The 25,041-nt window shown below is 38.8% G+C and overlaps 1 protein-coding gene across 3 annotated transcripts in view; it reads right to left on the reverse strand.

Moving 5' to 3' along the window:
• Positions 1–38: 38 nt before the first annotated feature.
• LOC117790986 (serine/threonine-protein kinase par-1) overlaps positions 39–25,041 on the reverse strand; it is a 51,285-nt gene continuing 26,282 nt past the window's right edge. The window contains exons 2-16 of one of the 3 annotated variants that reach the window (XM_034630615.1): positions 23,859–24,121; positions 22,979–23,178; positions 22,686–22,903; positions 21,360–21,969; positions 19,386–20,582; positions 17,550–18,188; positions 15,398–15,758; positions 12,132–12,395; positions 11,952–12,068; positions 11,760–11,883; positions 11,537–11,679; positions 11,304–11,360; positions 10,390–10,511; positions 2,473–6,463; positions 39–1,080 (exon numbers count right to left, since the gene is read on the reverse strand). In XM_034630615.1, the coding sequence (XP_034486506.1) occupies positions 1,026–1,080; positions 2,473–6,463; positions 10,390–10,511; positions 11,304–11,360; positions 11,537–11,679; positions 11,760–11,883; positions 11,952–12,068; positions 12,132–12,395; positions 15,398–15,758; positions 17,550–18,188; positions 19,386–20,582; positions 21,360–21,969; positions 22,686–22,903; positions 22,979–23,178; positions 23,859–24,064 (8,304 nt within the window). In that variant the 5' untranslated portion in view covers positions 24,065–24,121 and the 3' untranslated portion in view covers positions 39–1,025. Of the gene's footprint in view, positions 1,081–2,472; positions 6,464–7,286; positions 7,798–8,941; positions 10,512–11,303; positions 11,361–11,536; positions 11,680–11,759; positions 11,884–11,951; positions 12,069–12,131; positions 12,396–15,397; positions 15,759–17,549; positions 18,189–19,385; positions 20,583–21,359; positions 21,970–22,685; positions 22,904–22,978; positions 23,179–23,858; positions 24,122–25,041 lie in introns of those variants that run through there. The other 2 variants (XM_034630613.1, XM_034630614.1) reach the window with 2 other exon arrangements.

A 25,041-nucleotide genomic window follows, 5' to 3' on the forward strand; every position in this document is an offset into this window, starting at 1 on the left:
AACCTGTATTGTAAATAAGCCAATGATATTTTAATGAATCAATTCATAAGTGTTGTTTATTAACATATTTTTTAACATTTGAATTCTCATGTTTTATTATTACATTTTCAAACTTTGAATTTTCTACACTCTAGACTGTAAATTCGTTTATTGACATTGCTATATCCGAATCTTTCGTTCACATTTCGCATATCATCTATTATTTTGCAATAACATCAATAGTTCTAGTAAACGAAAGAAAATTTCATTTTAATTGTATATCGCATACTTGAAAATCTCAAAGAATCATTCAGTTCTGTGTTGTAAAAAATGTAGTTAAAATTATTGATAAAATTTTAACGCATTTTTCGGCGCGAGGTTCTTAAAAATATCATATAAAATATCTCTGAAATATTTGTTAAAAAACTAACATTTTTTGCCATTATCATTTGTATCTGTTTCTCTCTCGATCTATCTTTCATCCACTGCTTTCACCTGCTTACAAATTAAATTAACTTTATGACTAGGACTAAATCTAAAAACGCCGAAGGAACCAAGGCACAATTATTTGAGAATCGTATTATCGATCGAAATAATGGTCTGTCGGATCGTGAACAGATCTTGAACCATTATTGGATCATTGAACTACGGTTTCGTTTTGCTGAAACTTCAGTATATCAGATTTTGGTAATGGTACAACTACAACTACAACTACAATTACGATCAGGGCTCAATGGCTGCCCGCACTAAGAATAAACTTTGGCTATATAAAAAAATATCTGAAATGAGTTACTTGTAAATGAGGAGAGTGTGAATCTCTACTCGTATCTTTGGCAGGTTATCTAGAACCTATGCTGACTATGATGATGGGTCTGTGCGGGTTGCAGCAGCTTCTTGATGCCACCACTGCTGGCACGCGAGGATGAGGCCGAGGCCGACGAGGAGGCAGTCGTGTTTGGAGGCGTGCTCATCACTGAGGCGTTGATTGCCTTCTTGCGTTTGGAGTAATAACAGAAGATGCAGAAACCATTCTGCGGTGTGGAACATCAAATATTTGTGGGACTGCGCGTGGCCGACGAGGTGCGATAACGAGATCCCGATCTGGAAGATTTTAAGCCATTTTAGATTTGGTTTGTCTATTAATTTAAACAAATAAAATAATTATTTAACCATTACAATTAAAATATATTAATGAATATGATATAAAATAATAATTTTGTAATTTTTTTTGTCAGGTAATAACACTGTAACCGGTATTGGAACCATTAAACGAAACTAACCGTTTCATTTTTAGTACCGGAACTAAAAACGTAATTGAAATTAATTCTCTTTCAAGAACCGAAAACCGAAACGCTTGTACCGGTACCTTCTACATCACCATCTGTGTAACAGTGGCTAGGTCAAAGAGTTCACCAACTTCAAACTATCATAACTTGATCAAAACTGACCCGATTTTCAAGCGGAATGTCATTTTAATCATGGTTTGGCCTCTAAATTCATTCTGTATTAAAATTTAATTCATTTAGAAAATTTAAATTTTTTCGACCAAGACTCGATTTTTATGGTAAGGGTCCCCCCTTTGAAATTTCGAAAATTCAAAATTTTAAATCTCAAGTTTTCACTTTTAATCAACTCCTTATATCGTTATTAGTATAAAACAACACTTTAAATTTGATTCTGAAACCTTTCATTTTCTTGTAAAAAATCATGTCAAAATTAAGAAAAATTTTGACTTGTAAAGTTATTAGGTCAGAGGCTTGAGCAACTTCGAACTGTCATAACTTTGGCAAAAATGTACTGATTTTCTAGCGGAATGTCATTTTGATCATGGTTTGGCCTCTATATTGATTCTGTATTCAAATTTTGTTCAATTATAAAAAATGTTTTTTTTTTTTGACTATCGAAGCCATGGTTCTATGTTGCTGGACTTTGAAATTTTGAAAAGTCCAAATTTTTAATCAACTCGTTATATCGTTAAAATATATTAAAATGATTTTTTTTTGTTGATTTTCTATTACAATTAGTGCTAGTCAGTAAAAATTATATCTACATAATATATTTGTTTTATTTGCAATAAAATCAGATTTTTATTTACATATGCTGTAAAATCCAAGACATATGTTGTGTCAATTTTCAACTGCCCAATTGTCAGCATATTAATGTCTTGTATATAGATATTTAGAATTTATTTATTTATTTATTTAAGTGCCTCAAATTTTTTTTATTTATTTGTATTTATTTGCAATATATTGTATATTTGATTGTAATCATAATGATTGCGATTATTAGCAATAGCATAATCATTGATTGCTAAAGATAATGACTGGAATTTCTTATATAGTAAAAAAAAATAAGATATAAAAAGATTCAATTTGGGTTACATAAGGCTCTATAGGTTTTTATAAGTAAACTAGTGTTTCTGTTTTTATTTTTGAAAATTAATATGATTAAGTTTTCTTCAAATGAAGTTGTCGGAAGACTCAAGGTACTCACCGCGAGATGCTGGAGGTGTAATCCCGTACAGGAGTGCGAGCTTCACGTCTGTGGTAGCTGCCAGCTGCGCTGCTGCTGCCACCGGTGCTGCCAGTGGTTGGTGGTTCCAGCAGCGACATGGTGCGATGGTCATACGGTCGAATGGAGCGACGACCAAGTGTTGCATAGCCGTCCAGGTGACTGCTGCCCGTGGCGATGCTGCCATGGCCACTTCCGGAGGTTAAGGTGCCGTTCAAGGTGTAGGAAGAGCGACGCTTGGGATTGTAGGTGTTGTAGTAGCCATTGGTGGTGGTGGCGCCAGTGCCAGTGCCAGTGCTGGGACTGGAGCTGGAGGAGCTCTTGTACCGCATGGGCACCGAGCTGTAATCGTGCGTCTCATAGCGCTTGCTCAGGAACGATGGCGATGTGTTGCGAATGTCATTGAGACTCTTGCGCGGCTTACTCGTTGCTCCCGCCGATGTCGACGAGGTGCTGGAGTAGTCCAGAGCCGAGCGATAGACGGGCGGCTTGAGCTCCGTGCCCACGGGACTCAGTTTCAATGGCCGGAAAAACTGCTGGGCAATGTCCGGTGAATGGCCGCGTGCCTCCGGTTCGGTTGCATGCAACTTCTGGCTGGAACGGGCCTTCACCGCCGCATGCTGCTCCCGATAATAGTCGCGGACCGCCGATGGACCCACAATGCTGCTGGTGCGTCGCGGCTTCTGCTCGTTGAAGCGACTGTAGAAGCTGCGTCGCTTAATGCGATCGATGACACTCTCGTTGGGATCGGAGCTCTCCGAGCAGCGGGTGGGCGACGACAGCTGGGAGGCGCGCGAGAGACGCGACACTGTCGGCGAGGGCGTGGCATGCAGCATGTAGTTGTCCTCGGAGCAAATGGACCAATTGTCAAAGTACAATTCCGGCTCCTCGGTGGGCGACATAAAGGTCGAGGTCGAGGCGCAATCATCCTGATAACTGCGCGAATCCGACGAGTAGTTGGCAATGTTCTCAAACGACGGCGTCAACAGATTGTTGCGATTAATCTCATGGGCGGACGAGGTGCGATATCCGGATGTCTGTGAGCTGCAGTTGTTGTTGGTGTTGATCGAATTGTTGTTGGTGGCATTGTCCATGGACTGCTGACTGGAGCTGTTGTTCGAGGAGGCACTCTTCATGGCACCCGGATACGGCGGCAGATTCGAATACAGTCCGTTGCCATTTAACAGCGCCGGCTGTGTTTTTGCACCACGGTAGCTGCCACTTGTGTTGCTCGCTGTTGTTGTTGTTGTTGTTGCTGGTGCTGTTGTTGTTGTTGTTGTTGCACTGGTCACATTGCTCAGATCCAGCATGAGTCCCTTGCGCTTCTCCTTGTTGCTTGCTCCGGTTGTAGTTGCTGTTGTTGCTCCCGCTGCTCCCGCTGCTCCCTGATTTTGTGTGCACTCCGGACAGACAGTGTCGCAGTTGCAGTTCACCTCGATCGGCGCCTTGGTCTTGGCCACATTCTGATAGATGGGCGATGTGGGCAGCACAACAGACTCCCGCTCCTGCTTCCGTTCCTGCTCCTGCCGCATCTCTCGCTCAATGTTGCTGGTGGAGCGTGTGTTGCGCACACGTCTCTGCTCGCTGCTCTCGCGATCGAAGCGTCGCAGCAGTCCACCGAGCATCTTGTTGACAGTGCCACTTGGTTTGCCACTCCCACTCCCACTCCCATTCCCACTGCCACTTCCAGTATCATGCAACTGCTCCACGCTGGCGGATCGCTTGGGACTCACACTTGTGGCTGGCTGTGTGCGCGGCACGGATCTTTCTCGCAGAGATCGCAGCATGCTGTCAAAGCGCGAACGCTTGTCTCCACCTCCTGCTCCTCCTGTTCCTACTTTTTCAGTCTCCAGCGTGGAGCATTTTTCCGCCTCCAGGCATTTCTTTTTGCGCAGCAGCGTCGCCGTTGCCTTCTCCGGCGAACTGCGCTCCTCCGGCGAGCCCTGCTTTTGTGTACAGACCAAGGCGCCACTTGAGCTGGGCGTGGCCAGTTTCTTCTCTTTGCTCATTGCCGAGTCGCGCAGCTTCTCAAACTTCTGGCCAATGGCATAGAGCAATCCCTTGCTAGTCTTCTTCTCGGGCGACTTTTCTTTTGCCTTAATCACCGGACTTGACTCCTTGGAGCTATCCGCTGGCGTTGTTGTTGTCGTTGTAGTTGTGGGCGACGTTGTGGGCGGGGTCACGGGTGTGGGTGGCACCAGCTTGGATTTTTTGGATACTTTAATCACTTTCTTCATGCTGGTCGGACGTGTTTCTGTCTCCTTGTCCATAATTGTGCCCGAAAATGATTTCTCCTCCGATGTGGACTTGGAGCTGGATGCGGTTGTGTTGGTGGTGGTGTTGGTGGTGGTCTCAACAATGTTGGTTATTGCCACACCGCTGCGTGTTATCTTTCGCAGATCCTTGGGCATGGCCAACTTGGTGGCCGGATAGCTTTTGGGACGCATCAGACGACTCTCTCGCGGTGCTGCCTCCAGAGACGCCTCCGTTGCAGTTGTGGGCAATTTACTGGGCGGTGTTGTTGTTGTTGTCTCCGGCAACTCCGCATTGCCTTTGAGACTCAGAGCCAGATCTTTCATGGGATAGGATTTGGGACGCTTCAGTTTGGTTTCCTTTGGCCCAGTCAGCTCGTTGGCTTGTGCCTCCGCTGCCTGGGAAGTGGCGACCTCGTCAGTTGCCTTCTTGGCCACCTTTTTCACCTTTCGCACAAGTGTTGTTGGCTTACTGGCTTCCGCATCATTGTTTGCTTCCTTGGACTTGATCTTCTTCAACTTCTTGATGGTGGCTGTCTCCTCAGATGGATGTTGCTCCTCAGCTGCCAGTTCGTGCTCGGTTTGAGTGCGCACCGCAGACAGCAGCTGCAGTTCCTCCAAGATCTTATTGGCCAGCTCATGTTTGCCCAGCTCGGTGTCCAGCTCACGTGAACGTGACTGACTGCGTCTCTTTTCCGTTGCCTCCGTCAACTGTTTGATGGCATGTCGTGTCGTCGTCTGAGTCGCCTCCGTGTCTGCCTCTACATTGGGCAGACTGTGCTTGCGTTGCTCCAGCGGATCACAAGACTTTTCCCGTATCTCCCGGAGCACACTTTGTGCTTCCCGTTCACGTTCCCGTTCCCGGGGCTCGTCAAAGAAGTCGGGCCGCAGAAAGCGTGAGATTCGGCGCTGCGAGGAACGTCTACGCAAGGAGCTGCTGCTGTCGACCACGCCCACACTGGCAACTGGTGGTTGCGGTTGTGCTTGTGCCGGCGGTGGCGACAGGTAGCCACTTGGTGGACGCCCCAATGCAGCGCTATAACGCTTCTCCGGCAGCTCTTTGACAGTGCCATTGCCATTGCTGGACTTGCTCAAATAGGGCGAGTAGTATTTATACTTGTCGCTTATGTCGCTGGTGTAGTTGCTGCTGCACAACGAGGATTTGCCGTAGTCATCACGGCACACGCTGCTGCTGCGACTCTTGCTGGTCGTCTTGGTGGCAGTCACCTCTGATCCTGCTCCTGCTCCTGCTCCAGCTGCTGGTCCCTGGCTGGGTGCTCGACTCAGACTGCGCCGATAGATGGCCGTGCTGGCCGCTGTTGTCTTTGGGGCATCCGTTAGCGACTTGGGCTTGACCTGCTGCTCCTCCTCCGGCTGCTCCGGCAGATAGCCACGTCCGCTGCTCTGACTGCGCTTGTACACCTTGATGGCAGCCGTATTGCCGCTCTGGACGCTCAGCGTGCGCGATAATTTACGCGCCTGTGTGGGCGGCAATTTGGCCAGCAGCTGCTCCTGGAAGCACTTGGGCAGACCGGGCGTAATGCTGGACAATGTTTCGAGATCCTTTTTGCTGAGACGCAGACGCGACAAATCCAAGTCGGCCAGGTCCAGTGGCTCCCCAGCATTGCCATCTGCTGAGCTGGCTGTCGTTGTTGTTTTTGCACCCTCCTCCCCGTTATCCTCCGCTCTGATCTTGCTGGCAGTGCCCTTGGTGTGGTGGCCTGTGAATGGTAATAGAGGTAATGGTGGTTCAATGAGTAACATTCTTCCTGGCAACGGGCGACACTCTCGACGGCAGCGGTGAGATGTGAAATGCTGTGGGGCCAATTTGCAAGCTACTTACTTGGCTGTATCTGTATCTGTATCTGTACCTGTAATCCTGGAGAGAGGCACCTGTAAACATTGTGTATGTTGTTGTTTGCAACCAAAAGAACTTTGCACTTTGCACACTCGCATCGATCTAGAGTAACATAGCGGTGGGAGGGAGCGGGGCGGGGCGGGGTTAACTCGTTAAAGCAATTAGAGAGCCAAGAAATCAACATACAACTAACAACAATAACAAAATCGTTCCAATCAATATCAATATCAATATACAATAATGATTAGCTCACGTGCAGAAGAACATATAGTAAAATAAGTAAATAACAAATTTTAGTTGGTTTCTTTTTTCAAATGTATTTTTTTTTTATGTTTCGAAAGTTTCACGTTTAATGTTTATTTCATTGCATTTGATAGTATTCATAAAGTACGCGTAGTTAGTATTAATATGTAGGTATGTTTAGGTATAAAAATATTGCTTAATTTAAATACTTGAAGAGGTTTCTGCTTAGGTTCGGTAAATGACTTGAAATTGTTAACAATCGAACGTTTAATTAGCTTAAATCAAACTCAAATTGAGCAAGTACATAAATAATTAAAATTCTTTAAAATTAATTTTAAATCACAATAAATGTCAAGTGTGTTTGTGTGTGTGTGTGTGTATGTGTGTGCTAACATTCATCTCTTATATAATTCTACTTTGAAAATGATGTTACGAATTAAAGGTTAACTTTTTCGAGAATTTTTATTTTCATTAATTCATTGTGATAAGAGTTTAACAATTTAGTAAACAGAAATTTCTACTTTTTTTTTGTCGTTGATTTGTTGCCAAGTTTTTTTTTTTTTTTTTTTTGACAAGCTGGAACAATTAACAGATGTGTATAATTTAATTTCGAATCATCAAGCGTTAATTAATTAAAAGCACCAACAGCTTGCAGCACTTGCAGCCTCATGCTGCATCCCTTTTTCCGCTTCTTCATTTATGACTTCTTGAGGTTTCTTGTGGTTGTGATTGTGGCTGTTGTGGTGCTAATAGCTTTGGCTGTCTTGAGTGGTGCGCTGGTGGCATCCAGTTTAATCTGGGTTAATTGCGGCACTGTGGCAACGGCGACTTGTCGTGATGTGGTTACGGCCGTTGCAAGTATGCCCGGTTGCAGTTGCAAATTGGAATGGAACGGACTCTTGTTAATGGTTATGACATGCTTAGTGGGCGTGGTAGTTGTTAATGTTAAACCAACTGTAAACGAAATAAGCATGAAATGTGTAAACGGCCAACAAAACTTACAAATTACAAATAAATAATAAACAATTTAACAAAACACAAAAAATAAAAAAACAAATATTAAATGAAATCCAGCCAACTTAATGGTTGAGGATTTAACTGAGAATGAAAATTTGCAGTGTGTTAGGATTAAGAAGAAGAGCAGCTTAGGGTTTGTGTTGTTGTTTCTTTTATGTTGTTGCTGATGATGATAAAAATATATATATATATATGTTTGCGCTTCAGAATGACAACAATTAGTAGCTGAACATATTTGTACATTATCGTATTCAAAGTTTTGGACATTTTTATTTGTATTTTTAATTTTATATTGTTTAAGTTTGTTTCTTAGCTTTGCTATAATTATTAAGACAGCCTTTTTCAGTTTATCGATGAGAGTAAACTCATAGTTATTATATTGTTTTATTTTGTACAAATTCGATATAAATACAATTTATGTATTCTTGTTGATTAAAAATAGCCCAGAACTCAGAAACTTGTTTTTGGTTTTGATTTTCGTACTTTTGTGCCAAGTTAGTTATTGATTTTGTTGTTGTTGTTGTTTTTGTTGTTGCTGTGTTTGTGATTGATCAGCTTAAACACAGCATTAAACAGCATGGACAAAGTAAACTACATCGATAAGCTTCAAATGCATGTGTGTGCTTATGTATATGTGTGTATGTATGTGTGTGTTTGTGTGCTTAGTGGTGTTAAAAATTAATTTCTTGTACAACACAAATTTGGTTTAATAATTATTAAACTAAAAAAAACATGAACAAGAACTTTGAAACTCAAACAACTTGCTTGGTTAGCGTTTTTCCATTATCATTATTATCGTTTTTTTTTTTTTTTGGTTTTTATGGTAAAAAATGTGTGTGTAAAAACTAAAACAAATTTAAGGTAGCGGGGCCATTTGCAAAACTGTACAACAATAATTGAAATATTATGTATGTATATATTTAACAAAATTCTTTTGGTTGCCAAACAAATTGTAATTCGAAATAAAGTATCCATTGTTTGCATTCATTTTGCCATCGTTTAAATTATTAAAACAAAAGTGGTTCGCTTTATTGTCATCAAAATTGTTCTCACTGTAAAATGTAATAAAATGATTCATGGATTAAATTTGTTCATTTAGCCGCTTGGATTTATTGTTGCATTGTTATTAAGATTAAGTACATTTTCTTGTTTATTTCTTTGTTTGTTTTGTAATCAGAATTTTTTTGTTTTTCTTTTTGTTTAACAATTTTTAATAACATACGAGTAAATGTAAATTATATTTCATGTGTGTTCGCCAACTTTAATTGTTCCTAATTTCTTAGTTTCGTGTATTATTTATTGTTACTCTGGAACATATCGAGTTTATTGTCGTGGCCAAGCTAAAGTTCTATTTATATAAATAAACTATATAATTGCGCAGATATTCAAAACTTTGAATACGATTTGATTTCATTTGATTTGACCTTCAATTGACAATTTTTCTATCATCATTGCAATATTACATAACATTTTAATGCTAAATAAATAAAAACTTGTTAAGCGAATTATGAAGAGAAAAAAAATTAATATTGTATATATTAAAATTTAAATAAAAAGATTGATAAATAAATAATAAATTGTGCAAACATTATAAAGAGAACAATTAGAGGCACATTTAACTGAGTCGATTGGTTTGGGTTCTTTGGGCTACGAGAGCTAGAATATGTCTCTAAAAAGAGGTTTATTGCAAAACATAGATATGAATATATATATAATAAGATGTCTCTCTCTCTTTATATATATACATATATATAATGTAAATTGTAAAGCGGTAGCAGCATTTAATGTTAACAACAAAAGTTATTGTGCTCTAGGACAGATAGCATAGATCAATAGATAGATAGATAGATAGATAGACAGATATATAGATAGATGGATAGATAAATAGATAGATAGATAGATTGATAAATAGTACTATTGTCGATATTTTCTCGATTTATTAAGAAGGATATGCTAATAACGAGATGTGCACGCACAACAAAATAAAAAATCAAATACAAATTAAAAAGATAAAGGTAAAACAGATAAAGATTTATCAGAGAGTAGTAATTGGCATTTTCACTTGATAATTACAGTAGACACTTAATTAATTGTTTATGCTTGTTTTGTTTTGAATTTTTGTATGTTTGTTTTTGAGTTGTTTGTTTGTTTGTTTTTAAGGGGTTGTATTCAGGCTGCACAAACATGTTTAGACTAAATAAGTAGATATAGTAGCATATAAATTTATAGGTATTCACTTGATATTGTTTTGTTTTGTTTTTCTATGTGTTTGTTTTTCATTTGATTTGTTTTTGTTTTTGTTTCTGTTTTTTTGTTTTTAGCATACATCAACAACTACTAGAAATGAGTATACAAGTACGTATATATCGAAATAGAAATTCTTATTTACGTAGCATACTTTCGCAGCTGTTTTTTGTTACATTGTTGTGTTCGCATTTGAGTTGCTTTGCAGGACTTCGCTTGGTATCTGTTGGTCTGCCTGGTCTGCCTACTGATCTAAATATTTACTCTTTAATCTGTGATATTCACCTCTTGGCAACGTGGCGCCCGTGCGCGAGAACATCGACTCCATATCGCTGCCCAAATCCCGGGACATGCTATGCCGCCAAGGTGCACCGATGCCGCTGCTATTGTTGCTGCTGTTTAGGCGACTGTCAAAGGAAAACGAAAAAAAAAGAAACAGAACCAATTGAATAAGTAAATTGGAGTTAATTGTATTGAAATTGTGTGTCAGACAGTGTTCAGCTAAAGGACTTGCACATTACACAGGCCAACTTACAGGCAGCACTTGATACCAGGCCAATCGATCAGCCAATGGCGAATGCGGGCCGTAATGCTTAAGCCCCTTAGCAAACTTTGCCTGCACTTAAGACATGGTCAAGACGAGGTCACGAGTACAGTTGCGTTTCAATATGCAAGTGCAATAGTAGAATCTTCAGTTAAAACTTTAGTTATACATTTATGATAGTTATTATGATTGATTGATAGATAGACAGTTGTTGAAATAAGTACGAGTACAATGTGGCGCAAAAAAATCATTTCAATATCTTAGAACTTTGGTTTATTACTTGTAAATTATGTTTACTTGATCGTACATTTCTAAAAAATACGTTATCATCTTAATTTAAAATTGTATAGTGCCGAAACTAACGTAATAAATAAAAGAAGTGTGTAGAAATGATTAATAAATTTATCTTCAAGGAAAGATAAATAACCATCTTTATATAAAAAAGTTTTTAAATTGGTTATTATCATCATAGTATTTATATATGTTTTCACTTATCAAGAAAGTTGAATATGTGACTTTTTCGTACATATTTCAAAACTTTTAAATCAACATTTTTTAAGCTTTTATTGAGTCTTCTTATAAATTAGATTTCTTTTGCACCACCTTATACAGATAAAACTTGTGCTGCTTTTGAAGTCTCTATTTATGTACTTACACTTGCTTCTTCTCAACCGTTTCGGTATAGCTATAACTGACTTGAGATCTAAGCGCACTTAGTGTGTTTAATAAGTTAAGTAGATTGTCAAATTATGAGGTATATGTATTTGGAATGCAGCATGTAAAAAATGTATAATAAAATGCATGTAAATGTTATAAAATATATGCTTATTAGTAAGTACTTATTTAAGCAGATTTAACATATAAAAATATTATTTATGGTCGACTCACCTGCCAAAGTTACTGTTCTGACTCCAGAATGGCCTGTGGCCTTGGGCCTGTCGCGAAATGTCCGTTAACAGACGACTAGGATGACTGGGAAAACCGGATGTGAGGTCACTGTTCACATTCATGCGATTTGTCAGCGCACGCACCTGAGATTTGTCAAATGTGTCAAGAAATGAGATAATAATGCAAGTGCAAGAATGGAACACAAAGAAGCAATTAAACATACACGTTGCAGCAATGTCGAAAATAGATTTTCCGCTGTTAGAATCTCAAAGCCATCATCGTCATCCTCCTCGCCAGAGCTTTGTGAGTCATTGTCCTGGCTAATTTTCTTGACGGGCCTCGAGCTCCTGTGAACAGCACAAAATTGTCATTTGATTAAACTATTTATGAATGGTCTGAGAGGTGGACCACAAACCTGAGTCTGTGCGGAGTGAAAAGCGACTCATCGTCGCCGCCTTCACGATTTATTGAGGTTGTGCGCATCTTTTGGAATGGCGAACTCTCATCGAAACCGCTTTCGCTGAGCAGTGAACTGAAAGTTTTAAAGGCTCTACATTAAAATCCAGAAAAGGTTTCATTCCACGCCGAACTTTACCCAATGCGATGTGAAGGACGCAGTCGGCTGAAGGTGGTGCGACTGGAGGCGGTTGTGTGACTCGATTCGGATGGCTCAATGCTTCGCTCACGTGGCGTTATGAAGCCGCCTCCCTCAACGGCAATCGGTATGATAAATTCACGTGGACTCTTCTTGATGGGCTGCGAGGTGGTCACCGGTCCGCCCGTAATAGTTGATTGTGACATCGTGGTCGCTGTCTCTGTCTCGGAGTCAGCTGTGGATTGACGTGACAGCGAGCCGGAACTGCAAAGAAAATATAATATTCCATTCAAGAATTACTCAATGTCAATTTATTCATGAGTACATCTTTTTCATATACGACTCTTTGTCCTGACTGACTGAAGGCTGAACTATGAACGCACAGTTTAAATAGTAATATTTAAGTATACAGTTGAGTATAAAGACAGAGTTTTCAAACATTCACACCAGAAAGTGGATAAATCGTTAGAAATTTGTTCATCTAGACTTGTTTCAAATTTAATTTCAAGGATCTGTGTCAGAAATGAATCGATACGTATCTCAACAATTTTATACCAAGGACTGTTATCATTATAAGTTTTACTATAAAACTCAAGAAATAATCATTATTCTATGAGTTTTATTATTTTACTTATGATTACTTTTGAGCAAAAAATAAAACTCAGGAATAATCATTATTTTTGAGCAAAAAAATTAAGCCCATAGAATAATGATTACACTTTATCAAAAACTTCAAACTGTTATAACTTTGCCAAAACTTAACCTATTTTCATGCGGAATATCATTTTAATCATTATTTGGCCTGTATATTGATTCTGCATCAAAATATTAATTATTTAGAAAATTCAATTTTTTGGTCATCACTGTCATATTTTTCCATACCTTTCCCTTAACACTTTATCAAAAACTTCAAATTGTCATAACTTTGCCAAAACTTAACCGATTTTCATGCGGAATATCATTTTGATCATTATTAGACCTGTATATTGATTCTGCATCAAAATATTAATTATTTAGAAAATTCAATTTTTTGGTCATCACTGTCATGTTTTTCCATACCTTTCCCTTAACACTTTATCAAATACTTCAAACGGTCATAACTTTGCCAAAACTTATCCGATTTTCATGCGGAATATCATTTTGATCATTATTTGGCCTGTATATTGATTCTGCATCAAAATATTAATTGTTTAGAAAATTCCATTTTTTGGTCATCACTGTCATATTTTTCCATACCAAACCTTGACACTGTATCAAAAACTTTAAACTTGCATAACTTTGCCAAAACTTAGCCGATTTTCATGCGGAATATCATTTTGATCATTATTTGGCCTTTATATTGATTCTGCATCAAAATATAAATTATTTAGAAAATTCCATTTTTTGGCCATCACTGTCATATTTTTCCATACCTTTCCCTTAACACTTTATCAAAAACTTCAAGCTGTCATAACTTTGCCAAAACTTAACCGATTTTCATGCGGAATATCATTTTGATCATTATTTGGCCTTTATATTGATTCTGCATCAAAATATAAATTATTTAGAAAATTGAATTTTTTGGTCATCACTGTCATATTTTTCCATACCTTTCCCTTGACACTTTATCCAAAACTTCAAACTTGCATAACTTTGCCAAAACTTAACCGATTTTCATGCGGAATATGATTTTGACCATTATTTGGCCTTTATATTGATTCTGCATCAAAATATTAATTATTTGGAAAATTGCATTTTTTGGTCATCACTGTCATATTTTCCTATACCTTTCCCTTAACACTTTATCAAAAACTTCAAACTGTCATAACTTTGCCAAAACTTAACCGATTTTCATGCGGAATATCATTTTGATCATTATTTGGCCTGTATATTGATTCTGCATCAAAATATTAATTGTTTAGAAAATTTCATTATTTGGTCATCACTGTCATATTTTTCCATACCTTTCCCTTAACACTTTATCAAAAACTTCAAACTGTCATAACTTTGCCAAAACTTAACCGATTTTCATGCGGAATATCATTTTGATCATTATTTGGCCTGTATATTGATTCTGCATCAAAATATTAATTATTTAGAAAATTCAATTTTTTGGTCAACACTGTCATATTTTTCCATACCTTTCCCTTGACACTTTATCAAAAACTTCAAACTGGCATAACTTTACCAAAACTTAACCGATTTTCATGCGGAATATCATTTTGATCAGTATTTGTCCTGTATATTGATTCTGCATCAAAATGTTAATTATTCCGAAAATTCAATTTTTTGGTCATCACTGTCATTTTTTTCCATACCTTTCCCTTGACACTTTATCAGAAACTTCAAACTGTCATAACTTTGCCAAAACTTAACCGATTTTCATGCGGAATATCATTTTAATCATTATTTGGTCTGTATATTGATTCTGCATCAAAATATTAATTATTTAGAAAATTGCATTTTTTGGTCATCACTGTCATATTTTTCCATACCTTTCCCTTAACACTTTATCAAAAACTTCAAACTGTCATAACTTTGCCAAAACTTAACCGATTTTCAAGCGGAATATCATTTTGATAAGTATTTGGCCTTAATATTTATTCTGCATCAAAATATTAATTATTTAGAAAATTCCATTTTTTGGTCATCACTGTCATATTTTTCTATACCTTTCCCTTAACACTTTATCAAAAACTTCAAACTGTCATAACTTTGCCAAAACTTAACCGATTTTCATGCGGAATATCATTTTGATCAATATTTGGCCTGTATATTGATTCTGCATCAAAATATTAATTGTTTAGCAAATTTCATTTTTTGGTCATCACTGTCATATTTTTCCATACCTTTCCCTTAACACTTTATCAAAAACTTCAAACTGGCATAACTTTACCAAAACTTAACCGATTTTCATGCGGAATATCATTTTGATCAGTATTTGTCCTGTATATTGATTCTGCATCAAAATGTTAATTATTCCGAAAATTCAATTTTTTGGTCATCACTGTCATTTTTTTCCATACCTTTCCCTTGACACTTTATCAGAAACTTCAAACTGTCATAACTTTGCCAAAACTTAACCGATTTTCATGCGGAATATCATTTTGATCATTATTTGGCCTGTATATTGATTCTGCATCAAAATAATAATTATTTAGAAAGTTTCATTTTTTTGTCATCTGAGACAATTTCTTCAAGAGTTTTAAAAAACTAAGGCAATATTTGAATTTTAGCAATACCCAGGCAATGCCGGGTCTTGTCAATTGAAGTTTGGTTGCACTCACCGAGTTGTGGTGTTGGAGTTGGTGCGTCCATAGGCTGGTTGCGTTGGCGGCCTCTGTATGGTTATGATGTGTTCTTTGGGCTCCAGGCTTGTGGCTCGCGCCTGCAACGAGGTCTTGATGGGACTGTAGGGTATGGGTCCTTCCCGAGGCGGTGCACTGCGCAAATCTGCCACAGGATGCTGCATCTCGGTGCTGAATCGCATCGCTGGCTGTGGCTGCTCTGCAATGCGCGGCTTAATATCCAGCTGCACCTCGGATTTGGCATTGATTTTGCGGCGTGGCAAAGTTGCTGATTTGAGCGTAATGGAGGCGGTTGAGGTTTTAACTGCACCGCCTGCTGGGGCATCTGCTCCAGGTGAAGCTATACACGTATTGGGACGAAGGAAAATAATTGAAAATTTAGTTAATGCAGTTAATTGTGTAGCCGTAAGGAAACAATAACAATTGGGCAAGAAGCATTGAAATGGCAACTTGAGGGTTGGTTGCTTGGAATTTTTTAAGGGCCATAACAAAGTCAGGTATGAAGTGTGTGAAAGTGCGAGGGTGTGTGCGTGTGTGTGTGTGTGTGTTGTGGTGACAGTTAAGTTAAGAAGCAGCGTCAGCGACTAGCAGCGACTAAGGCAGCTACGAGATACGAGTTTAAACTAACAACAACAACGAGCACAACAACATCAACAACAACAACAACAACGAGAAAAACAACAACTATTAAAACAAATACAAGAAAGATCAAATTCTACGAGCAGCTGAAAATAAGTAATTTTGATATTTATATTATTCTTTTGTGTGAGTGCCATTTATGGTCTAAAGGAAAGCAGAGCAACGACAGCGAAAACGAGAACAACAACAACGGGAATGATAGCGACAAATTTGGTGATATTGTGATGGATAGAAAAGTACACAGAGAACATGGGCTGCCAAGAGACTGGTTAAACTACTTGAGTTCCATTCCTATATAAAGCTTAATGTTGCAATCCGGCGATAATGCCGATACTAAAAATTTAATTGTTGGTTTCTTTTTAATTTTATTTTAGCATTGATATTATCAGTTCTGTTCCGGGTTTCACGTTTTACTTTTATAACAGTTTATAAAATAATAATTTTAATTTTGAATTTAGGCTAGTTTTTTTTTTAAATTTATAGTTTTTTCACTTTATTTGACTTAAATTCACAAACTCCAATCAATAATTTTTACTAAATTAAATTTGAGCTAGTTCCCTTTCCAAAAAACGTACCCGAAAGTGAAAACTGAAAAAGACTTGTTGATTCAAAAGTTTTCTTGAATTTTACAATTAGTCAAGTAGTTGTTTTGACCAAGGAATAACAAAGAATAAATGACAGAGCTGTTCCTTATTAACAACTTATTTACTGAAATCGTCATTTCTCTAGCATTAAAAAAAGTGGTGCTAATGAAATTTAATTTCACTAGCATTAAAAAAAGTAGTGTTAATGAAAAATTATTTAGTTGGCATTAAATTAAAAATTTTTCGGTGGCATTTAGTAATGCCAATGAAAACCCATTTTAATAAGCATTGAATAAAGTTTTTTGAAATAATTAAAAAAAAGTAGAAAAATTTGAAAGATTTTTTTTTTCTGATAGCTTTCCCGATATTTATACGATAGTTTTATCCGATAGGTTTATACGATGGACTTATCCGATAGTTTTATCCGATATCGGTATACGATATTTGTATACGATAGTTTTATACGATATTTATATTCGATATATGAGATAATTTATATGATAGTTTTATGTATTGTATATTATTATTTTTATTTTTTGCAATAATTTTATATATTTTTTTCGTTCTTTTTATTTAATATTTTTAAGTTATTTATTAAATAAACGTTTTGGTTGTGAATTAGCCATGAAAACGAGGCTTAGTTGTACTATTTTGTATCAACAAACTTTCAAAATTTTGAAAATCGGAACAGACGACAATCTCCTATCGTTTCGCTAATAATTCCTGATTATAATAGTAGTTAACCAGTCTCAATGACAAACGATAAGGAACGCAACGCTGGACAGGCAATCAGACAGGCAGTGAGGCAGGCAGGTGAACGGGTGAACAGTTGGATAGGTGGATAGGTGGGCGGCAGGTGGGGCAGGTGAGCGTCGCATGGCACTGTAGAGCCGGCTGCCAAGACTTACATTTCAGCCACATAGCCGCAGGCAAGGCAGATGTATTGAGTGTGTCTTGAGCTTGATTATGAAATGGTCTCGTGCGCGAGCTGACATTGTAATTGACAATAGGCATCGTGTTGTTGTTGTTGTTGTGGCTGTTACTGTTGTTACAGTTGTTGTTGTTGTTGTTGCTCTGGGCTTGAACGTAGGCGTGACTGGGGGCGTACAGCGGCGATGTTGGCGGCGTAAACAACGCACTGTTGACCGAACGTTGTTGTTGCTGTTGCTGCTGCTGCTCGTGACACTTTTGCTGGTACTGTTGCTGCAGCTGCCTGAAGGGACTGCTGGTGGGCAGCGCGGGCTGGAATATGCTGGCAGTGCTGTATGCAGCCTGTGGCTGCCACATGGCCGGTCTCTGCATCAACGATCCAGGCATGCCGCCCGCAAAGAGACGTTGTTGTATCGTCTGCTTAGCAACTGCCAATGCATTTAATGGTTGTGCACTAGCTGTTGTTGCAGTTGTTGCTCTGTTGCTGCCGTTGCTGTTATTGTTATTGTTGTTCATGCTGCTGCCGCTTTTTGTGAGTATGCCCCCAACCCCGCCGGCGTCAGCGCTGCTGCCGAAGCCGTTGCCGATGCCAAATAATGGTGTTGGCCTTCGTATCACTAAAATTAAGATGATGATTCAATGAATATGATGAGCATGTATGTGTGACTGTATGTGTCTGTGAGTGGGAGAGAGAGAGACAGTGAAAGAGAGAGAGAGTGCAACTGAGAGAGCGATACACAGGTGAATCTGCAGAGACAATGAAGAGTGTGTGGCACGTGCTCTGTTTACTTTGGGACTATATGATCTGTGGCATGAGATTCTTTCAAATTCGTGTTGTGCCTTGCTGTGTAGCAGATTATATTCCAAATAAGCCAAATATAATCCATGCAGCACTCCAGTTTAACGTACACACATCGAAACAGGGAATGAGATAAATACTTATTTGGATTTTAGAGACGCACAAACTGAAAGCTATACACAAGTCTTCGATCAGTTGGCAGTTTACACTAGAATTCAATAGTCAATAGGCGGATCTTTTTCATCTTCAAAATTAAACAAGCAAATTGCGCTAAAGGCAGTTTTTGCTTTTTTTATATCTAATTCTGCTCTATAAGAAAAAATAGTGCATTCATAAATCATTAAAAAACTTAATAATAGCTGATTACTTAAAAAAAAAAAAAATCGGACGTTTTTAGATGATCATTGATAAAAAGTTGTTTTTTTTTTATCAAAAACAACAGATTTGTCATATTGCAAAATCTAGAAAATAAGTAACTAATTTTAATCGGGCTTTTATAGATTAATATTAGTCAATTTTTAGAAAGCAAAATCTAAATCTGTAAGCTTTTTTAAAATTTTTTTTACATGACGAGGAATTGAACCCAGATATTTTAATTTATTTATGTAATAAATTCCTGTATTGGTAAATCAAGATTTAATTTATGATAAAACTTAATTGTTCTCATAAAAGAATGTGTGCAAAGATTTACTGCAAATTGAATAGAAAACTGTAATACGTAAAATTGTATTTTCTTGACTATATTGCATTTCCATTGTTTTTTATGTTTTTAGTTGGAAAATTGGAAGAGAGACCAAATGCTTATGTGACAATAAATTTTGGCAAACTGCTTAACCGCTCGACTTGTGGCAGATGCTATTGCTTGATAAATTATAAATATGTATATTATTTAAAGAAGTGCGGGTAGTCTACTCGAAAGCGCTGCGGGCTTAGCTTAACTTATGATAATTCAGTAATAATAAAATTAAGTATTTGTATTTGTTTTAGGACATGCACTTGCATTTTGAGCACTCACCCGGCTGTATGGCGTTTCCGATAATGGTGCGCGCATTCTTCAACTTACGTTCGCGCTCCTCGGGCGTCGACTCACTGACGCCAATGGTCTCAGTTTGGGCGCATAGCTGATCCAGCTCCTTGTTGGACTCGTTCTGCGCCTGCCTTAACAGGGCAATTGAGTTCTCCATGGAGCGTCGCGCCTCGTCCAGCGATATGGAGGATACCGAATTCTTGGAATCACTGGCCTCCAAGTTGCCAGAGACGACTGGGGATGGTGGTGGCGTGGCCAGAATCTCTTGAGCCTCCGCTTCTTGGGCGGCCGCAGCAGCAGCGGCCACCTGCTCCTGGGCGCGACGCTCTCCGGGAGTGGGTCCCGTGACGGGTGTCGGATTCGTGGCCTTTCGCTCGAATTCCTTTTTAAAGCTGCCCACGCTGACGCCGGGTATGCTGAGCTTTTTCGGCTTTTCAGGAGCGGAAGCAGGAGCAGGAAGAGGACCGCTTGCTGCTGTGTTGGTTGGTGGTGGTTGAAACTTTTCCGCAGTTTCAAGAATGCGCGATTTACGGCGCTCCGCATTGAACTTGTTGAGTGTGGACTCATCCTGCAGGCTGCACTTGCGTATAAAAGCTGGTTGCGATGCTGATGAATTGTTGTTGTTGTTGCTGTTGTTGTTGTTGGCGACAGCTTTGCCGCTGGCACTCTCATTGATGGCATTGACCAGATCGGCGGTCTTGTGTTTGTGCAAAAACTTTTGGATCACTTTGCTGGCGTCCTTCTCCTCGGGCGTCTCTGCCACAGCATCCAGTTTGGTGCGGGTTGCTTGCCGTGCCACAGCAGCAACAGTTGGTGCCACAACTGCTGGTTCGCCCATCAGCTGCTCGCACACATTGCCAACCTGTTGCATATCCTGTGGCGAGTAGTTGCCGCCCTTTGAAGTCGCCTGCTCCTCGCCAGCAACACCAACAACACTCTCAGTCTCCATAGCCTGAGGTGTGATCGATGATGTTGCTGTTGCATTTGCTGGTGGTGCAAGCAATGATGTTGTGCCTTCGCTGATGACAAACGAACTGTTGGCTGGCTTCTCCTTCTTTTTGGCGGTGGTGCCAGCGGCATTCTCAGTGGATACGGTGGGTTGCAGCTTCCTCTTCGTTTGCACGGGACTTTGAGCGGGCGTTATGGTACGTGTGGGTGAGGGCATCAATGCGGCCTCGCCACCAGCTAGGAAAGTAACATGAACACCAAAAGAAAGAAAGAGAGAGAGCGAGAGAGAGAGAGAGAGAGAGAAAGGGAGGCGTGGTTTAATGAGCATGGTTAAATGGATTTGTCTTCAAGTTGTTTAGTGCACTTGAGTGTGATTCATTTGTTTGTTCCGTTACGGGTGTGTTGAGTGGAGACAGGGACGGGGACAGGTACAGGGAGAACGCATGAACACCAGTTAGTGGGTGGGGTGGTCAGGGGCACATTGTGTTGTGTTTGCCAAGTTAGTTCACAGCACTTTACAATATACATCATATACATAACTACCAAGGCTGCAAACTGTTTTTTTTTCATTCGGAAATCCCTGCAAATGATATAACCTTGGAATCGGAATACTACCTCTTTTGTAAAATAAATATTCGACTCATAAATATAAAAATTATATACATTGCAAGCTTTTTTATACTTAACTATGTTTAGTTTTAGTTTAGCATAATTTTAAAACAGTTGAAAAATAATTATATATTTTTCTATTTTAAGTTGAATTTTTTAAAGCCTTGTAAACATTTACTTAAATAAGTTAAAAAAAAAAAAAAGGAAAACAATAAAAAAAATAATTCTTTTTTTTAATTCAACCAATATTTAAACCAAAACAAAACATCCAACTGAATCTTGTGTACAATATTTTGATGGTTTGCAACCTTGATATACAGAAAATTGTGCGCGTAGGATCTCTGGGTACATAATGGTCTTTACAAGCATGAAAATATACACAAATGTCAGTGTAGGACAACTCACCAGCAACCATGTCCAGAATGCGACGCTCTGCCTCTGTGTTGGGCGCCCCAATATCACGAATGGAACCCACCGAATGCGACCTTTGAACCCGCTCATTGGCTGCTGCCTTGGCGGCTGCTGCTGCCGCCGCTGCTCCCTCGGCCGATGGCACCACCAGTTGATCCGCTGTTATCGCAGTCGGCGTCAATGACAACAGCACATCGAGTCGGACAGGCGTTTGATTGGCCAAATTCTCGGCCAAATCAAGGCAGGAAACTTTGTCGTTCTCATTGACCCACCAATGCGAGCAAATCTGTTCGATGGTCGCTCTCTTCCGGGGACACACTGTCAACATGTCTCGAATAAGTGTGGATGCACGCGACGGTTTGTGTGGCTCATAGTAATCGCCCTGACTGATCTGCTTCACAAGTCTTTTGAAGTTGGACCCGTCAAAGGGCATGGAACCGTAGACTAGAGTATAGAGCAGCACGCCCAGCGACCAGCAATCCACCTCGGGTCCTTGGTAGGGTGTTCCCTCCACAATTTCCGGCGAGGCGTACAACGGTGAGCCGCAAAAGGTGCCCAGCAGACGTTGGTCGTCAAACACATTCGACAGTCCAAAATCGGCAATCTGTAAATAATATTATACAAGTTACAACAATTTTAATATTCTTCAATAAGATTCTGATTAAAAATAAAACGAGATTCAAATTCAATTATTTATAATTTTTCATTTATATCAATACAAATGTGAAAAATATAATTTAAAACAAGTGGTAAAGGCTATAGTGGAGATCCCGACCATAATATACCCGTTATTTATTTCAATATATATAAAAGTACTAAAAAGAAATTACTACCTTATAAAAACTTCTGCATACTTTAAAGTGATTGTACTGAGATAATAACTTTATTAATAAGTTTGGTTAGCTATTACTCCCGTTCTACTTGTCCGAGCCTGCTGCGGTTAAGTGATATTATAAATAGTATTAATAGATAACGTTAATTACCAAAAAAAATTGATTATCTTAAAAACAGGTGGGTAGGGTGGTTTTTCGCGATGGGTCGGGGGCTGAGGGGGGCGCGGCTTAAATTTGAAACAAACTTGATCTGCGTGAGGTATGTATATAGAAATCTGTGTGCCAAATTTGGTTACTCTATCTCTTATAGTCTCTGAGATCCTCTTGTTCATACGGACGGATAGACGGACTCAGTTGTTGATGCTGATCAAGAATATATATACTTTATAGGGTCGGAGATGCCTCCTTCTCCATGTTTCATACATTCCAACGAACACAATATACCCTTTTACTTATTTTTAAAGTAACGGGTATTAAAGTACCATACCTTGGCATTTCCCTGTTCATCGAGCAGGATGTTTTCCAGCTTCAGATCACGATGGCAAATCTTGTGCTTGTGACAATAGTAGACGGCTGTGGCAACCTGACGAAAGATGCGACGTGCCTCCACCTCGTTGAGCACCTTACGTTCAGATAGGTAGTCGTATAGCTCACCGCCAGCGGCAAACTCCATGACAAGCACCATTTTCTCGCGGTTCTCAAATACTGTAAATAATTGAGAGTACAACATTAGAGTATAATATATATTTTATAAGCATGTAATATGAGAGCAGTAAATACCTTCGTATATGTGTATAATGTTGGGATGCTGTACTGAGCTCATAATTTGCACCTCTCGCCTAATGCGCACCAGATCCGCCTCGGCCTCAATTTTGCATTTCTTTATCGTTTTGATGGCCACCTCCTGTCCCGTCTCCTTGTTCACACCAAGCTGCACCTTGCCGTAAGTGCCTTGACCCAGTTTCTTTATAATATCAAATCTGTGAAGAAATAGGTTACACATTAATTATGCAAGTCAACAAGGTTATTGGCACTTACATTTTAAATTTGCAACATTATTACATTTCAAGACAATATATTAATTATTTTGTGACAGTCACTTAAGTTTTTACCTTGGTATTGTGTGTGTGTGTGTGTAAGAAATACACTGCGAGATATTTTTGAAGAACGCTTAAAGAGCTCAAAATCAAATTTTAAAATTTTCAATTACTTTTGGTAAATTGGCACTAAATATATGAATAAACTTTAAGAACAACAAAAAAAATACTGATTCAATTTATTTAACAGCAACTTTTAACTAAAAAATAAATTTTTTTATATACTATACTGGAGTAGCGCTAATAAGTTACTAAATAATTAAATAATATTGTCATATTTTGTACACCTATTCGCTATCTGAGTCTCTCTAGTCAAAACAAAGTTATAGGTATTGCTTGTCGATCTGTGTTGTTGAACAGTTATTGAAGATTCTAATCCGACAAAAATAAGCCTCTACACGAGGTAATAGTCTTGTGACAAAAGCATATTCCAGCCCCAAAATATCCAATTTTGTGACGAACAAAATAAAGTTTAATATACAAATTTTAAAATTAAAAAAGAAACACGAAAATTGGCATTCTGAGCTACCACGAACATAATAATTACTTTTTTGCAGACTTACCTTTGTCGTAGCTTCTTGCGATGATTGTTCATTTTGACATCACCCGTGTTTGCAATGCCGCTCATAATATTGTCTATTTGATCCTGTGGTATGCCCGACCGATGTGCCAGACTATTTGCGGCAGCATCCAAGCCAGCAGCTGCTGCTGCTCCACCAGCTCCCGTTGCCGCTCCATTTGGCGTCGATTCGGGTTTGCTTATCACCATGGCTGTGGACGAGGATGTGGATGTGTCTGTGGCTGTGTTTGTTGTCGAGGCAAATTACTGAAACGATAAAGGATGAGAGGGTCGATGCTGTTAGTAAATATTCCACTAGACCCAAAAGCAAATATGTAATCTGCCGGCGACAGAAACGAGAGCCCACGGCTGTTGCACTCATCCATCAAACGTTCAATCAAATGGGCAATCAATTAATTATCCACGAATCGCGACATGCACATGCAGGAACATACCACAGAGCACTACAGAGCATTTGAGATGTCGCCTGCTATGCTTTTCAGGGCCGTGCGATTTCCACACTCGACCTAGTTTTTAATCATGCACAAGCAAGGGAACAGGCGACAAAAACCAAACCAAGTGAGGGAGGACAAGAGACGAAGAGAAGGACTCATGTTGGTTTGCAACTTTCGAAAGCACTTTAAGTGGCATTCCAACTACGAAGGATTATGGGTGTTATTGAGATTCACTTGTCCATCACTCTCTGCAGCAACTGCAGCTTAAATTTTGAGACAAATTATTTCCTTTACCACAAGTCATAGCAATCAGATTTCAGTTATTGTTTTCAAATGGATCGAAATTAATTAAATGTGAATCTCTTGTAAGTCGAATGCAGTTTTCAATTAGTTTATTATTTTCTTCGACTTTTTAAATAGCATACGCAAATCCAGATACTTAAACAAATAGATCTTTGCCATGATAACATGTTAATACGACAAATTTTATCAAATTCGAATATGTTTTAGTTTTAAAATAAACTATTCCATTCATCATATTTCACAAAAAATATAATTTGATTAAGATAGATAAATCACTGCTCTGTATAACAAGTTCCAAAATATGTACATTGTACAAACAGTACATATACAAAAAAAAAACATTGTACAAAATCTGAGAATCGCTTAAAGAACGATTATTCAGATTTAATGTCATGACCAGAGAAACGCCCACAATCACCAAACTTGTGC

This window comes from Drosophila innubila (assembly GCF_004354385.1).
Source record: "Drosophila innubila isolate TH190305 chromosome 3R unlocalized genomic scaffold, UK_Dinn_1.0 2_E_3R, whole genome shotgun sequence".
NCBI lineage: Eukaryota > Metazoa > Arthropoda > Insecta > Diptera > Drosophilidae > Drosophila > Drosophila innubila.